Below are 17,371 nucleotides of genomic sequence, written 5' to 3'. Positions count from 1 at the left end.
AGGAATTTACAGGACAGGGGGGTGTAAACAGTAATTTATAAAAGTGACAATTTGTGTTGAAATCTGCACTTTTTTCATATGAAAAAAAGAGTACACACTCGTCACACATAAAGCACTTCAGCAAGCCTTAGTACATTAGGTGTTTGAAGTTGTAACGGAATGCAGTATAATAATACACGATATCCGTTGGTATCCTCAGGAAATCCACAGTCAGAGTAGGAAGCAAGGCAATGTCCCCAATCCTCCCAATAACCGGACGAAACACAGTTTGGGAGTCAACTAACTCGGTTTATTCACAAGCAGCATATTTATACAGTTCCCCATGCAAGGGGTTTCCACACAGATAATCCAGGGGATTTCTCCCAACATGCATTGTGACTTTCCCAACAGGCATTGCGGCACGAGAGGGATACTCCCACTAAAATGGACGATTAAGTGGATTATCCCCTCGTGCAGCAAAACCGACAATTGACTTTAAAATACATAATTCACACAATATTCGGTACTTTGGAATAATCGAACGTTCGGTAGATAGCTGGGGTCGGAGCGCACACTTTGTGAGAATACCGCTCCGATCCCAGCTGAATTGACCGAACGCCGCACCTAATACATTTAAACATGGAAGTTGGTCTAAAAGTACCGAATAAGTACGGGACACATAATGTACCGAACGCGGCACTCCCGAACGCTCTGGAAGTCCAGCGGTGCTCGGATCATTGAGTAGCCGTTTTCAGTTCCAAGCTCTCGACGACCGAACACCGCTGCAGAGACAAAGGATCCAAGATGGCCGACCGCCGCATGGTCGGTAGTGGATCGACGGCCACCTAGGAGAGCCCTTAATTACCGATTGCAACAATGTTGCAATCGGTTAATTGGTACCACACGACTTGGAATGTGTGGTCGACCTGGGGAGCCCGTATTCGTACGGCGAACGGCCAGGATAGCCGTGTTTCGTCGTATGAATGCTTGTATGCTGGCAGCGTACGGCTGTCAGCATGCGAACGGCCATAGCACAATACATACACATTTAACGGAACACATCATACATTCAGCCTACGGACAACCTATACTGCATATAGCTCAGAAGTGGCTAGTTTTGCCATAATGCTCCCCCAGAACCAAGCCGGCATACACAGTCTGATCCCAACGGATCGGCTTGGGGATGTCCGGGAGAGTACTCACAGATCACTTCTCGAGTTCAGTCTGTCTGGATAACCCGTCAGCGTTACCGTTTTGTTTTCCGGGCCGATAGTGAATGGTAAAGTCAAAGGGCTGCAGCGCCAAACTCCAGCGCAGCAGCCTGGCATTGTCTCCAGATACACGGTTTAGCCACACTAACGGGTTGTGATCTGTGAGTAAGGAAAAAGGTTGTCCGTACAAATATGGCTGTAACTTTTTGAGGGCCCACACCACGGGCAGGCATTCTTTCTCGATGGCAGCGTAGCTCACTTCACGCGGCAGCAACTTGCGGCTTAAATAGGCTACGGGGTGTTCTCCGCCATCGGCTCCCACTTGGCTCAGTACTGCCCCCAATCCAAACATTGAAGCGTCTGTGTGAACAAGAAATCTTTTAGTTGGATCAGGAGCAGTTAACACAGGAGCATTAGTTAGAGCCGTTTTGAGTTGCTGGAAGGCCTGCTCACACTCTGGGGCCCAGACAACCTGTCGGGGAAGGTTCTTTTTAGTCAAGTCCGTTAGGGGTTTGGCCAGGGTGCTATAGTCTGGAACAAACTTCCGGTAGTAGCCGGCCGTCCCTAGGAACGCCAGCACCTGAGTCTTAGTCCTGGGGGTAGGCCACTTTGCTACGGCCTCAATCTTGGCTGGCTCGGGTCTCTGTTGCCCACACCCTACTCGGTGTCCCAGATACTGCACCTCAGCCATACCTATGTGACACTTGCTAGGCTTCAACGTTAACCCGGCCTCCCCAATACGATCTAGTATCGCCCCTATATGGTGTAGGTGGTCTTCCCAGGTCTGGCTAAAGATGGTTATATCATCTAGATAGGCACAGGCATACTCCTGGAACCCGTCCAGTAGCCGATCCACCATCCGCTGAAAGGTAGCCGGAGCGTTTTTCATTCCGAAAGGCATGACCTTGAACTGGTACAGGCCAAACGGAGTGACAAACGCCGACTTGGGGATGGCGTCATCGGCTAGCGGAATTTGCCAGTACCCCTTACACAAGTCAATGGTAGTGAGATACTGACCCCGTGCCATCTTATCTAACAGCTCGTCTATCCGGGGCATCGGGTAGGCATCAGAAACCGTTTTGTCATTTAGCCTCCGGTAGTCGACACAGAACCTGGTGGTGCCATCCTTTTTCGGTACCAGGACTACCGGCGATGCCCAGGGGCTATCGGAGGGTTCGATAACCCCTAGCTGTAGCATTTCGTCTAGCTCGGCTTTCATATGGGTACGGACTGATTCCGGAACCCTATATGGAGCCTGTCTCATAGGTAGCTGTCCCAGGGTGTCTACTCGGTGGGTGGCTAGCGGAGTGTAACCAGGTAAATTGGAGAAGGTAGCTCCTTTGGCTTCGATCAGCGCTTGTACCTGGGCACGCTCATGGACGCTTAGCCGCTCCCCCAGCTGAACTCCCTGGGAGGGCTCTATCGGCGTCTCGGGTTCTAGTAGGTCAGGTAAGGGCAGGTTCTCTTGATCCTCTAAGGAGGAGGCACATATTGCCGTCACATCCTCGATCCTCTCATGGTAGGGTTTGAGCATGTTCACGTGGAGCATGCGTCTCTTCCCTACCCCTGAGCAGGGGCCAATCACATAGGTAGTGTCGCATCGCTGCTCCACTACCTGGTATGGGCCTTGCCAGATGGCCTGCAGCTTGTCTGTGCGGACAGGTTTTAAAATTAAAACCTTCTGTCCCACCTGAAAGCTGCGGTCTCGGGCTCCTCTATTGTACCAGCGTCGCTGTCGTTGCTGGGCCGCCTGGAGGTTGGTGTGTACAGCCTGAGTGAGCGCCTCCAGACGGTCCCTGAACTCCAGTACGTAGGATATGATAGGGGTTTCGTTGGTAGTACTCTCTCCCTCCCAGTGTTCCCTAATTAAGTTCAAGGGTCCCCGCACCCTCCTCCCAAATAGTAACTCAAACGGGGAGAATCCTGTCGACTCCTGGGGAACCTCTCTATAAGCAAAGAGTAGGTGAGGCAGAAACCTCTCCCAGTCTTTGTGGGTCTCCCCGAACGTCCGAAGCATCTGCTTCAGGGTCCCGTTGAACCTCTCACATAGCCCATTGGACTGGGGGTGGTAGGCGGAATTAACTATTGGCTTAATGCCACATACCTTCCACATATGTTGAGTAACTTCGGCCGTAAATTGGGTACCTCGGTCCGAGATTATCTCTTGGGGAAACCCTACCCGGGAAAACACTTTCATTAATGCTTCCGCTACGGTCTCAGCATGGATATTAGTGAGGGCCACAGCTTCGGGGTACCTGGTGGCGTAATCCACTACAGTTAAAATGTATCTTTTGCCAGAGGGACTGGGTTTTGGCAGGGGCCCTACGATATCCACCGCTACTCGGCTGAAGGGTTCTGCGATAATGGGTAGGGGACATAGCTTGGCCTTGTGGCGATCCCCTCGTTTACCTACTCGCTGGCAGACGTCGCAAGAGGTGCAATACTGGCGCACATCCTGAGAGATCCCGGGCCAGAAGAAGGCATGCGTTAAGCGGTATCGGGTACGGGTCATCCCTAGGTGTCCTGACAAGGGGATGTCATGAGCAATTCTAAGCAGCTCCTGCCTATACTTTTGCGGTACCACTAGCTGCTTGTTAGTCAGGGTGACAGACCCCCCCACATCTTTTGTCGTGACACGGTATAACAACTCTTTCTCCCAGATGTACCGCTCCCCCTCTAGCCCGGCTTGGTCTGCTTGTGCCCGGTCCCTATATACTTGGAGGGTGGGATCGGTCTGGACTTCGGTCGCAAAGGTAGTCGGGGTATCCCAGGGCATGGGGGTCGGTTGGGGAGCATGGTCTCTTACCTGAGCCTCAGAGTGTATCGGTGTAGCCGTGGTGCGAGCCTGTTGCCGGGTGGTTACGGGGTGTGCCTCCTGGTAGGGAGTCTGGGGAATAAAAGCGGAAGTCATTTGGCCTAAGTCATTCCCCAGCACAACATCTGCAGGTAAATTCTGCATAAGCCCCACTTCCACGGTCCCCTCTCCCACACCCCAATCCAAGTGTACTTTGGCAGTCGGTAGCCGGTATACTGCTCCCCCGGCCACCCGTACTGCCACTGAACCGCCAGTGTGGGTTGCGCCCGGTACCAAATGTGGTGCAACCAAAGTTAAAGTGGCTCCCGAATCCCGGAGCCCTTGTACCTCCTTCCCCTCTAGGGTTACTAGCTGCCGATGATGTTGTCGGTTGTCGGTGGCTCGGACCGACATTACTTCGTGGAGCACCCCTAGAGGCTCCTCAATTTGAGCGCTCAGCAATTCTTGGGTGACGGGTGCTACCTGGTAATGGTGTGCAGCAGCCCTTGGTGCCAAATTTTGTCGCACCTGATTCCAAGCTTGCCGGCTCCGGTTTTGGGTGCACTCCCGAGAAATATGTCCCCACTGCTTGCAGGTGTGACACTGAATGTTAGCCCGGCCGTTGTATCGGGAGGGGGGTGGTGGAGTATTCAGTGCTGGCCTGTGCAGGGGTACGGTGGGGCCGGTAGGAGTAAAATTATTGGGTGGCCCTGTAATCCGAGGGAGAGTCTTATTCTGTGATCCGTGATGCCTCCTGGCATCAAAATGCTGATCCGCCAATCTAGCGGCTTCGGGTAGGGTGAGTGGTTTACGGTCTCTCACCCATTCTTGTGCGTCTGGGGACAAACCATTAAAAAACTGTTCCAGTAGCATAAGCTGTCGCAACTCCTCCATATTAGTGGCGTTGCTGGCCTGTATCCATCCTTGCGATGCTTGATCCAGCTTGTGCGCCCACTCTGCGTGAGAATCTTTCTCCGGTTTGCGCAAGCCCCTGAACTTGCGCCGGTATGCTTCTGGGGTAATAGCATACCTCTCCAAGATCGCCCTCTTTACTTTAGGGTAATCTTTGCTGTCCTCTCGAGGTACAGCACGGTAGGCTTCAGCTGCCCTACCCGATAATTTGCCGGCCAGCAGCGGCACCCATACTGCGGGTTCCAAATCGTGCAAATCGCACAGCCGCTCAAAATCCTGTAAGTACCCATCAATTTCGTCCTTTTCTTCACAAAACGCTTTAAATGCGTGATGTGGGACTTTGGGCTTTACCTGTCCATAGGTGGAGGCAGTAACAGACTCTGCCCTAGGCGGTGTTGCTGGTGGGTTGGTTGCCATCAGATAATCCTGTACATCCGATACCATCACGGTCAATATTTCCAACGGTACTGGTTGCGGCAGAAACTCCAACCTGGTTCGTAGCTCTTTCTGGAATGGGGTCTCTTCCCTGGCTGGTGGAGGTGTAGCGCTGCGGGCTCTGTCTCCCTCCATCAGTTCAGCGATCAGCACAGCCTTAGATTTGTTGCTGGCTATCTTGCCCCTGGCTTCCAGTAGCTCTTTTAAAGTCTGTCGTTTCAGTATGGTATAGTCAATCTCCATACGAATTGCCCTTGCTTTCCTTGTTCGGTAGTTCCAGTTTACACGAACGCTGCTTTTCGGCTGTAAGGTTCGGATCCCGTCGCTTGCCACCAATTGTAACGGAATGCAGTATAATAATACACGATATCCGTTGGTATCCTCAGGAAATCCACAGTCAGAGTAGGAAGCAAGGCAATGTCCCCAATCCTCCCAATAACCGGACGAAACACAGTTTGGGAGTCAACTAACTCGGTTTATTCACAAGCAGCATATTTATACAGTTCCCCATGCAAGGGGTTTCCACACAGATAATCCAGGGGATTTCTCCCAACATGCATTGTGACTTTCCCAACAGGCATTGCGGCACGAGAGGGATACTCCCACTAAAATGGACGATTAAGTGGATTATCCCCTCGTGCAGCAAAACCGACAATTGACTTTAAAATACATAATTCACACAATATTCGGTACTTTGGAATAATCGAACGTTCGGTAGATAGCTGGGGTCGGAGCGCACACTTTGTGAGAATACCGCTCCGATCCCAGCTGAATTGACCGAACGCCGCACCTAATACATTTAAACATGGAAGTTGGTCTAAAAGTACCGAATAAGTACGGGACATATAATGTACCGAACGCGGCACTCCCGAACGCTCTGGAAGTCCAGCGGTGCTCGGATCATTGAGTAGCCGTTTTCAGTTCCAAGCTCTCGACGACCGAACACCGCTGCAGAGACAAAGGATCCAAGATGGCCGACCGCCGCATGGTCGGTAGTGGATCGACGGCCACCTAGGAGAGCCCTTAATTACCGATTGCAACAATGTTGCAATCGGTTAATTGGTACCACACGACTTGGAATGTGTGGTCGACCTGGGGAGCCCGTATTCGTACGGCGAACGGCCAGGATAGCCGTGTTTCGTCGTATGAATGCTTGTATGCTGGCAGCGTACGGCTGTCAGCATGCGAACGGCCATAGCACAATACATACACATTTAACGGAACACATCATACATTCAGCCTATGGACAACCTATACTGCATATAGCTCAGAAGTGGCTAGTTTTGCCACAGAAGTGTTTTGTTAAAATTAAATGTATTTGTTTTGAACACGAGCTGTCACTTCACCATCTTACACAGCATGAAATCAGTGAGTGCTGTTTCTTGATATTGGGAACCGAAACCTAAACGCAGTGTGTAGTACAGAAAAAGTGTTTCAAAAGTTGTACTTTTATTGTTGGATTAAAGCTTCACATTTAATGCTTACATGATTTGCACAATTCTAGTTTGTTAAAAAAAAAAAAAATTAAAATACATTATGGTATTTTTTTATTTTGAGTCTCAGGTTCTAACAAAATGACAACTCGGCATCATGTTATTCTGTAAACCAATTTAGTGTCTCATCACAGTGACAGGCTTCTTATCTTGTGACAGCATGGTTGTCAAAGTCATGTCACTTTTTACTTTTAGAGGAAAGCATGTTAATATGGCAGATCATCTGCATTTTATGTGACTGAAATAATATTTTTGACAGACTTACAGGAATTATTCCAAAGTGGACATTTGACAAGTTGCGTGACATGTAATTACATTTTACCACATTAAATATTTACTTGCTTTCAATAACTTATCTTGCTAGAGGGATGACTGATTCACACTTGTATTCATGACTTGGCTTTCAATTGTTTTTTTCAATTTCCACACAGGTTTGTTTCATTATAAAATCTTGTGTTTTAGGATGAATACAACATTTTGCAAGAGCTTTACAGCTTCAGGAAGCCAACCCCTAATGATACAGAGGTAATGCAATAATAATCTCATATCCAGTGGTGAAACTAAAGTACAGAGGGCCCTGGTGAAATACTTTTTTTGCGCCCCGCCCCCCCCCCCCCCTCATCTTCCATCACAAGGATGGCCAAAAGGTAGATCCCCACCTGTTGTACAACTCCCACATTTCTTTGCCATAGACCATTTGCCCATTCTTGCAGGGTTGTATTTAGCTCTCAGCAGTGTCTTGTATGGAGTGTGTGTGAATGTAGTGGTGCATTTTTTATATGTAGCCATTTGAAAGCAGTGGTTTACTTGTGTGTGTTTGCGTTTGAATGTAGGAGTGTGTCTGTATGTAGTGTTGCCATTTGAATACAGAGGTGTTTTTGTTTGCAGTGTTGGCGTTTAAATGAAGAAATACATTGACATACACGCACGCACACGGATACACATATATTCACACACACATCCAGATACAGACACACAGGTGTACACACTGACAAACATGCAGATAAAAACACTGGCGCATACAGATACAGACACACACTGAAACACATGCAGATACACGCAATGACACATATGCAGACATACAGATACACACACTGACACATATGAGGATGCACACAGATACACTGACACACTTGCAGGTACATATATGCACACGATGACATATACAGGTGCAAACACTGACACACATGCAGATAAGATAATTTGGAGTACAAATGAATTTAGTTAATCATCCCCCTCCATATCTATTGACCTATGCACACATATGGTATGTTAGTAAATATTCCAAGTTGTCCAGCAATATTTTGTTATGCCCCATAACCGCAAGTCCCAACTTTAGCACAGAGTATGTCTTTCTCCTGCCTCTTACTAACAGGGTTACTCACTGAAGTGAGACTTGCTGGGAATTCAAAGTGAATTTTACATGTACGCCCAAAATAGTCACATTGAACATAGAATTGATTTGGAGAATCTTTCCTAATTGGCCGTTTTGGCCGAAGAGTTGAAATTCTGTTTAATTCCTGGCCATTCTCACTTTAGTAAATAATCCTGTAAGTGCCAGAACCATACAATATGATAAACTAATCAGAAAATAGTAGGAAAAAGCAGGCAGTCTATTACTCAAGATGATGATATACAATGATTGGGGGCTCTGGCACATGTTTGTAAAATAGACCACAACAACTGAAAGTCATCTTGCTATGAGGCCCGTAACTCAGATCTAGTATACTTGAAAAGGCAAAAGTAAGCATTGGCTAAAAGTAAACCAGTTAGATTAGGATCTGAGCCGTCAAGTAAGATGTTTTATCACTCACAGCCAGCTGGAGTATGACAGTGTTTCTGTTGCATTGCTTGCTCACAGGATGCCTTGGTAGATTGTGTAGAGAATCGCATACGTCAGCTTGAGGACCTCGAAGCAGCTTTTGCCGACTTTTGTGAGGATGATGGTGAGGAGACCATACAACGATGGGCTTCTAACCCTGGGTATGAATAAATAAAAAAATATTTTTCTTCTTTAAAGTTTAGACAATTTTTAAATTGCAATGGTTGAGTAAAATGTTCTGTTTTTTTTTGTTTTATTTTATTTCTTTGTAGCTATATTAGTACGGTATATAAAATATGAGCATATTTGAAGTATAATATTTTTCCATGGAGTCCTATCGTTTTCTGTAGAAATAAATTGTGATCACCAAAGAATGAGTATGTTTTAACCCAGGGAAAAACACTTGTGCATGTGAAGATGAAATACAGCCAGTGGCAGCATAGGAAATGTGGCTGCTATTTGTAGAGCCAAGGCAAGCCGCCTTACATTCACTTCTTACTGAATTACTGAACTTGTGCATGTTTAACTTCACAAACGTACACACTACAACATACAGACATGCAGTAATACTTCCATTCTGCAGATTGGACGGGAAATAGAAAAGATTAAAACTCTGACTAGGACCCCTTGTCATGTTATCCTCCGTCTGTGTTTCGAGCTCCCCAAACTAAATACAAACCCAACCAAAGGAGAGAACCCCATATTTTGATATGGATAATAGCCTGTTCCCTATTCCTGGCTTACCCTGACAGCATATATATTGTATAAAACCAAACCTTCAAATTACATGGGAGGGAATGAAATATTGACAAATGCATAAAGTGTCTGTTACAAACTCCCCTTCCCAAGTGAGTTTGCCACGAGCTCCTGGAGGAGCCTGCTTGCCAGCCTCTTACCCACAGACTATGGGCCCTGCAGGGAAACCTGTAAAAGACTATCAAACTTGACTGACTCTTTTCACTGATTTCATGGAACTGTTTTAGGCATAGGACCATGTGCACGGTCGGTCAAAATTATGACTTCCATGAAAATTCCAAATACCTGAACTGATCTGGGTGACTTTTGGATATGTTGGTCTCCCAGATAGGGGCTATCAGGGAAAATGGTACCCATATGGTGGACCGGATATGACACACACAGCTGGAAATCCGGAAAAATACACTAAGAGACAGGTGGAACGCAAGATGCGTTCCACTGGGGGGAAAAAACCAAACAGAAAAAGACAGCGAAACCAGGAAGTCAATACTATATAAAGAAATGAAGGACACCGTAAGACATCCCATACCAACTGATGAAGCCACACCCGGCAAAACGCGTATTGGTAACATATTGGACTACTAAGAACTTTTATTTACTTATTTTAACTCTTTGTTATATGAATAAACCGTTTGGAACTCTGGAACAGATTTCCAGAGAATCAGCAGGGGGACTTGGATCACCCACACAACGATCCTAAAGATATCCACACCAGAGCCAGGTTTTGTATATGGCTCCACCCTTGCGAGTTTGTTTTGAAACTATTGCATATGTATATATTCTTATATATCTGCACTATTATATCTCTCTCTCTATCTTTACAGTACTAGATACAATAAGAAAAGAGGGAAGTACTAAATACTTTATTGCTCCACCTAATTTTTGTGTAGGTATAGGGGATACCTCACAGGTGTTTGAGCTTGTAACACTATTGGATATCCCATTTGTATTGTTATAGTGTTTACATTGCCCCTAGGAACACCTTCAAGTGGCCATTCCTCAGATGGCCACTGGAGGGGCTTCCTGGCTCAGTGCTGCACAGTAAGCTGCCCTGCCGTTCAGCGTCCCCGCACTCTGCATGGGGACGCTGTATTTTTATCATAGAGATGCATTGATTTAGGAAATCCTGATTGACCAAAATGACATTTGGCCCCGCCCCCGTACCTATTTTAGCCAATAGAGAAAGCATTGGATTGGCTGCAAAATCGGCCATTTTGATGTCACAAAGGGGGGCAGGGCCAATGCCAGCAGACCCGAGCGGCGCTGGAAATAAGGTGACGCTTATGCATCAATGCATCTCTATGAGGAGGTGCTGATTGGCCAAAATGGTCTTTGGCCTCGCCCCCTTTCCGATTTTAGCCAATCCAATGCTTTCCCCCATTGGGGAAAAGCTACCTAAATGATGGATTTTCATAATAGGGTCAGGAATACATGTTTGTGTTCCTGACCCTATAGTAATACTTTAATTAAGAAAATAAAAATACAGTAAATACCGTATCAGTCGAGTTTTTCAGCACATTTTTTGTGCTGAAAAAAACCCCCACTCGACCTATACTCGAGTCAGTGTCTGTATTATGGCAACTTAACATTGCCATAATACAGACCAGGACCGCCGGGCTCATTACAAGCCTGGCGGTCCTGTTGGGGGCTGGCAAAGAGATGTAAATTACCTTTCCTGCAGCTCCTGTCTGCTCCCTTCTCTCTCCTCCGTGCCGGTCAGCTCAATTTTCCTCCACTGTAAATCTCGCGAGAGCCGCAGGGTCAGAGCGTTGCCACGGGTTACCATGGCAACGCTCCGCGCGGCACTCAGCCTGCGAGACTGACAGGGGAGCTGACCGGCACGGAGGAGAGAGAAGGGAGCTGACAGGAGCTGCAGGAAAGGTAAGTTACTTCCTGCCAGCCCGCCTCCTGCACAGCCCATGCAACTAGACCACCAGGGAATGAGCGCCCCCCTCCCTGACCATGTATCAAGCCGGGAGGGGGGACAAAAATAAATAAATACAAATGTTAATAATAATAATATAATAAAATAAAAAATTTATAATAATATTAAAAACAAAAAACAAAAATTAATATTACCGGTTAAAAAAATAATAATATTAAAATAATAAAAATGCCCACCCCCAACCAAGGTTACACACTCTGCATCACATACACAAACACACACTGCACTCATAAACACACACTGCACTCATAAACACACACTGCACTCATAAACACACACTGCACTCATAAACACACACACTGCACTCATAAACACACACACTGCACTCATAAACACACACACTGCACTCATAAACACACACACTGCACTCATAAACACACACACTGCACTCATAAACACACACACTGCACTCATAAACACACACACTGCACTCATAAACTCACACACTGCATTCATACACACACACACACACACACACACACACACTGCATTCATACACGCACACAGTGCATTCATACACACTGCATTCATTATATAAACACACTGTAAATAAATATTAAATTAATATAATTTTTGGGGGATCTAATTTTATTTCGAAATTTACCAGTAGCTGCTGCATTTCTCACCCTAGTCTTATACTCGAGTCAATAAGTTTTCCCAGTTTTTGGGGGTAAAATTAGGGGTCTCGACTTCTATTCGGGTCGACTTTTACTCGAGTATATACGTTATACAGAATATCGGTAAGCTATCGGCTTGAAAGTTCACAGATTATTGGTATTGGCTTTTAAAAATCAATATCGGTCGATCCCTACTTCTCACCAAGCTGCTTTCAGCCCCTTCCAGCCTTGTGCAGGTCTACAATCTTGTCCCTGACATCCTTAGACATAATCTTGGTTATGGCCATGGTGGAGAGTTTGGAATCTGATTGATCTGTGGATAGGTGTCTTTATACAGGTAACGAGCTGAGATCAGGAGCACTCCCTTTAAGAGAGTGCTGCTAATATCAGCTTGTTACCTGTATAAAAGACACCTGGGAGCCAGAAATCTTGATGATTGATTGGGGATCAAATACGTATTTCACTCATTAACATGCAAATCCATTTATATCCATTTGTTTTCTTTGTTATTCTGTCTCTCACTGTTAAAATACACCTACCATTAAATTTATAGACTGATCATTTCTTTGTCAGTGGGCAAACGTTCAAAATCAGCAGGGGTCACACACTTTTTCCCCTCACTGTAAACATAAAGCCTCAGCTAGTTAACAGAAATATACAAATATAATACAGTGCTGAATAGTTTACACTAGAAAGGCAGGAATGCTTAAAAATAAAATAAAATATCCCTTTAACTAGTCAAAGAACAAAAAAATGATATCCCTGAGAAAATAGAATGATGGGGTGTGGATATATAGAGACGTGATGGATACATGAGGCGTTACCTCTGTCACCGCCAGAGCCAATCGAGCCGACACGGTCCTGCATCAATGCATGCCTGGACACTTAATACGCCTGGAGGACCAGCGCAGTTGCAGCTGCGGCCGTGGCTCCAGGAATCAACATACTTGGAGGTGCCCCTGCCTCTGCTTATGTAGTTTCTGCTGCTGTCCCTCATACTAGCGCTAAGTTTACACTGTCAACCTCAAATCCTCCTTTAAAATCGCCTATGAGGAAGTTTCTTTGTGAGGTAGGAGCTACTGAGAGGGAAGTGGTAGAAGTTAATGTGGTGCAGAGCAGGGGAGCACGGGGGTCACCCAAGTATATTCCCCAGGGGAGCTCTCAAGGCAGCCAAGGAAATCCGCCTGAGAGCCCCATAACAGCAGAGGTACCCCTGGAGGAGGCAGAAGTTTGTGCCCTGTTACTTCAGTTACCATCTAGAGCGGATATGGAAAATATGATGGGGAAACTAGAGGCAAGCTTTTCGGATAAGATGCAGTCCCTCCATACTGATCTAATTCTGCTGGGTATAAGAGTTTAGACCCTGGAAGAGGAGGGTGAAGAAATGACCACTACAAGACACTTTAAAGTTTGAAAATGAAGCTCTTGTGTATCTACACAAGAAAATAGATAATCTAGAGCAGTGGTTCCCAAACATTTTAGGTTCAAGGTGCCCTTAATATTTCAGTATTTTTCCAAGGCACCCCAAGAATTTCTATGTTGTATTTCTGTACAGCGCTGCGGCATTTACTGGCGCTATAGTGTAATGTACAGTGTTGGTGTTTGAAGGGATGCTTGTATACATTTATTGTGTTTTAATACACTCTCTGCTGAAGACTTGCGTCTATCTTCTGTCCGTACTCACACCTCTGATGTTCGCCTTCAAGACTTCTTGCACCGTTCACTTCCCTCCTCTGTTAGATGCTCACCCAGTCTCCACTCCTTCAAAATAATAACTAAAAACCCACTTCTTTATAAAAGCAAATCAATTACACTGTTACTAGCTCCCGACTGATTCCTCTCTTGCAACTGTCAGTAGTCGAATACTATCCTTACCTTTTGTCCCTTTACCCCACTCCCTCTAGCATGTCAGCTCATTGAGCAGGGCCCTCAACCCCTCTGTTCCTGTGTGTCCAACTTGTCTGGTTACAACTACATGTCTGTTCGTCCACCTACTGTAAAGCGCTGTGGACTTTGTTGGCGCCATATAAATAATAACATAATACAGGGATGATAATACAGGGGTGTGTTTGTATGTAATGTTTACGTTTGATTGCAGGGGTGTGTCTGAATGTAATGTTAACTTTTAAATGTGGATGTACATTCGTGTAAAGTATTTGTGTTTGAGTGAAGGGGTGTTTGACTACCACATGCATACATACTTACACAGATATTCATGCACATTAACACACAGATGCATATAAATACACCGACACATACACACAAATTCACAGACACCAACACATACACACATCGATACACACCCACACATAGATACACACATGCACCCTGACAGACACAAACATTGATACATGCCCACACCATGACACAGATACACACACTGACATAAAAACACACACCCTGGCACAGAGGCACATACACAGACAAAGAAGCACACTGACTTTTATATATTTATATATATATATATATATATATATATATATATATATATATACATACATACACTCAAACTCATACAAACACTTACACACACTTACACACAAGTGATTTTTTTTTTTTTTTTTTTATGTCTCCAGCCACTGTCATGTTATCTTACCTTTTGCGTCCAGGAGGGTGGCTTGGAGTCCTGGTCCTTCTGAGGGGAGTGAAGGGTTCCCTCTCTACCGGGTCCCTGTTGAGCAGTAACTTTTTACTCATAGCATTGGGGAAAGATTCTATGGCAACCCTGTGTGCACGTCAAACAGTTTGGGAACCACTGATCTAGAGAACAGCGGAAGGAGAAATAATCTTAGAGCAAGAGGGATCCCTGAACCATCTCAGAAAAACATAGGTTGGCCTCAGATATTGCAGCAGTTATTTAATCAGATCTTAAAGTGTCCCACTGAGAATTCAATTAAATGTTATGGGGTACGTAGAACATCCTGACCGAGGAGTCGAATCTTAAGCGAACCCACGAGATGTGATATGCTAAATGTTAAAATTTTCCAAGATATTTCGCAAACAACATTACAAGCACTCAGAGCACTAACACTGATCACTACAATGCTTAATGAAAGAAGTTTACAATATAGGTGGACATTTACCTTCAGTCTAACTGTGGCCCATCACGGCATAACGGCGACAGTTGCATCACCTTCTAATGTTCTGACCTTTCTACGGACTCTAGTATTACCAATATTTGAAATTGAAGACGGGACAGGCTTGGGTCAATCTAGAACTTCTCCAACAGTATTGCAAAAGGCAAATGGCAAAGGGTTCATAGATCCAGATACTAATGTTAAAGCAACACTAGAGTCGGCAAAACAATTTTAGCTTAATGAAACCGTTTTGATGTATAGGTCATGCCTTTGAAGTCACATTGCTCAATTATCTGCCATTTAGAAGTTGTCACTTTTGTTTATGTTTATACAGCCCTAACCACACCTCCCCTGGCTGTGAGTGAGACAGTCTGCATGAAAGCAAAATGGTTTCGTTTTCAATCAGATGTTAAATTACTTTGAAAGTTTTTATCTCCTGCCCTGTAAATTAGACTTTAATTACATACAGGAAGCTCCTGCAGGGTCTAGCAACTTTTTGCCAGAGCAGGATATAAGAAATCTTAAATTAAACAGAATTTGCAATAAGGGAAGTGTAAATATTAGATGACTGTACTAATGGAAGGCTGTCTCACATGCAGGGAGGTGTGACTAGGGTTGTATAAACAAAGTGATTGAACTCCTAAATTGCAGATAATTGAGCAGTGAGACAGCAGGGATATGTTCAATACACCAAAACTGCTTCATTAAGCGAAAGTTGTTTTAGTGACTATAGTGTCACTTTAATCTAAAGTCCTTGAAAGTTAACCCTTAAGGGATTATGCTGAATTGATGATTTATTTATTTTTTGACTTACATTAATTTTCTTACTTTTTTCAGATCCTTGCTTTCTCTCCCACCACCCCACCACCCTTTTTTTGTTGTTGTTTTTTTTTTTCCTCCCTTGGGTGGGGAAGTGAGGGGAGGGGGATTGAGTGTATATAAGTTAATTGCATTTTTGTCTTTGGGACCATGATGTTAAATACCGATAAGCTGCGGAACACACAGTAGATCGGTTAATTTTTTGATTTATGTATTGCTTTTTTGTTGTTGTTTTTGTTCTAAGGCTCAGGCAGTTATCTATTCTCTACTAAATGCCACTAAACCCTTGAGAGTTGCTCAGCATTTCTTGTAGGCCTTTTATTGTCCTTGACAAGTCTTGCATGATCTCAAACCACTTTTTCCTTTTTTTCTTTTTCTTTTTGTGTTGTGTATGTTTATTGCATATAGTAACTTTAGCACTCTATTATTGTGGAACTCAATTAAATACGTTTCTTTTGGGTTTAGGTATTATGATATTGCTGCATGGTGGGGTAGAATATGAGTCTTTTTATATAAATTGCACGCACAATTTAAGATTATGACATTGCATTTCAGGGGCTGAATACTCCTTAAAAATGTACAATTGTTGTGAATGATATGCATTTAAGCTTTGCGTTTGTGTGCTTTGTTCAGGAGACCTTCTTCAGGGGAAATTCGGCACGGAATATTACGCTCAAAATTTATTTTACATGGATTTTATAGCTATTAATATGAAGGAAAATTAAGAGGAGTGGAAATTGTCTTTTCAAATAAGATTGTCTTTAAAGGTCCACTATAGTGCCAGGAAAACATACTCGTTTTCCTGGCTCTACGGGGTCCTTGGGTTTCCCTCACCCTCTGGGTCCCCCTCCCACCGGGCTCTAGGGTGAGGAAGGGGTTAAATTCCTACCTTTTTCCAGCTCCGGGCTCCCTCGACGCTGGGGAATCTCCTCCTTCCTCTGCCGTCATCGGCTGAATGCGCATGCGCGGCAAGAGCCGCGCGTGTATTCAGCCAGTCTCATAGGAAAGCATTCTCAATGCTTTCCTATAGACGCTGGCGTCTTCTCACTGTGAAAATCACAGTGAGAAGCGCCTCTAGCGGCTGTCAGAGACAGCCACTAGAGACTGGATTACCCATTTATAAACAGCAGTTTCTCTGAAACTGCTATGTTTACAGCAGGCAGGGTTAATCCTAGATGGACCTGGCACCCAGACCATTTCATTAAGCTGTTACTGACCCTCAGGATAGGTTTGTTTTTGTTAAGGGCACAATTATTAATTTGAAATTTACATTTGCTAATGTATATGCTCCCAACAGACAACAAGAATTAAGCACACTTTGAATACATTAGAGTCTTTCTTGAAGGTCTCTTAGTAGTAGGAGGGTATTGGAATCTAGTGTTAGATCAATCACTGGATAGTAGATTTAAGGTAAAGGACTCTCTTAAACCTCAAAGAGTCCTACTACTAAGACCGTACATGCCCATAGCTGGCTAACTCAATCTGACTAGTAGAGATTTAACCCTTTTTTT

At 44.8% G+C, this 17,371-nt stretch overlaps 1 protein-coding gene across 1 annotated transcript in view; it reads left to right on the top strand.

Annotated features, from left to right (window-relative positions):
- The window catches only part of C4H5orf22 (chromosome 4 C5orf22 homolog), a 105,162-nt gene that overhangs the window by 29,924 nt on the left and 57,867 nt on the right, over nucleotides 1-17,371 (top strand). Inside the window, exons 5-6 of the mRNA XM_063450561.1 lie at nucleotides 7,287-7,349; nucleotides 8,686-8,807. Coding sequence (XP_063306631.1) covers nucleotides 7,287-7,349; nucleotides 8,686-8,807 — 185 coding nt within the window. The remainder of the gene's footprint in view (nucleotides 1-7,286; nucleotides 7,350-8,685; nucleotides 8,808-17,371) is intronic.

This window comes from Pelobates fuscus, chromosome 4 (genome assembly GCF_036172605.1).
Source record: "Pelobates fuscus isolate aPelFus1 chromosome 4, aPelFus1.pri, whole genome shotgun sequence".
NCBI lineage: Eukaryota > Metazoa > Chordata > Amphibia > Anura > Pelobatidae > Pelobates > Pelobates fuscus.
The sequence above is the reverse complement of the archived record's forward strand: the minus strand, read 5'-3'. Positions and strand labels throughout refer to the sequence as shown.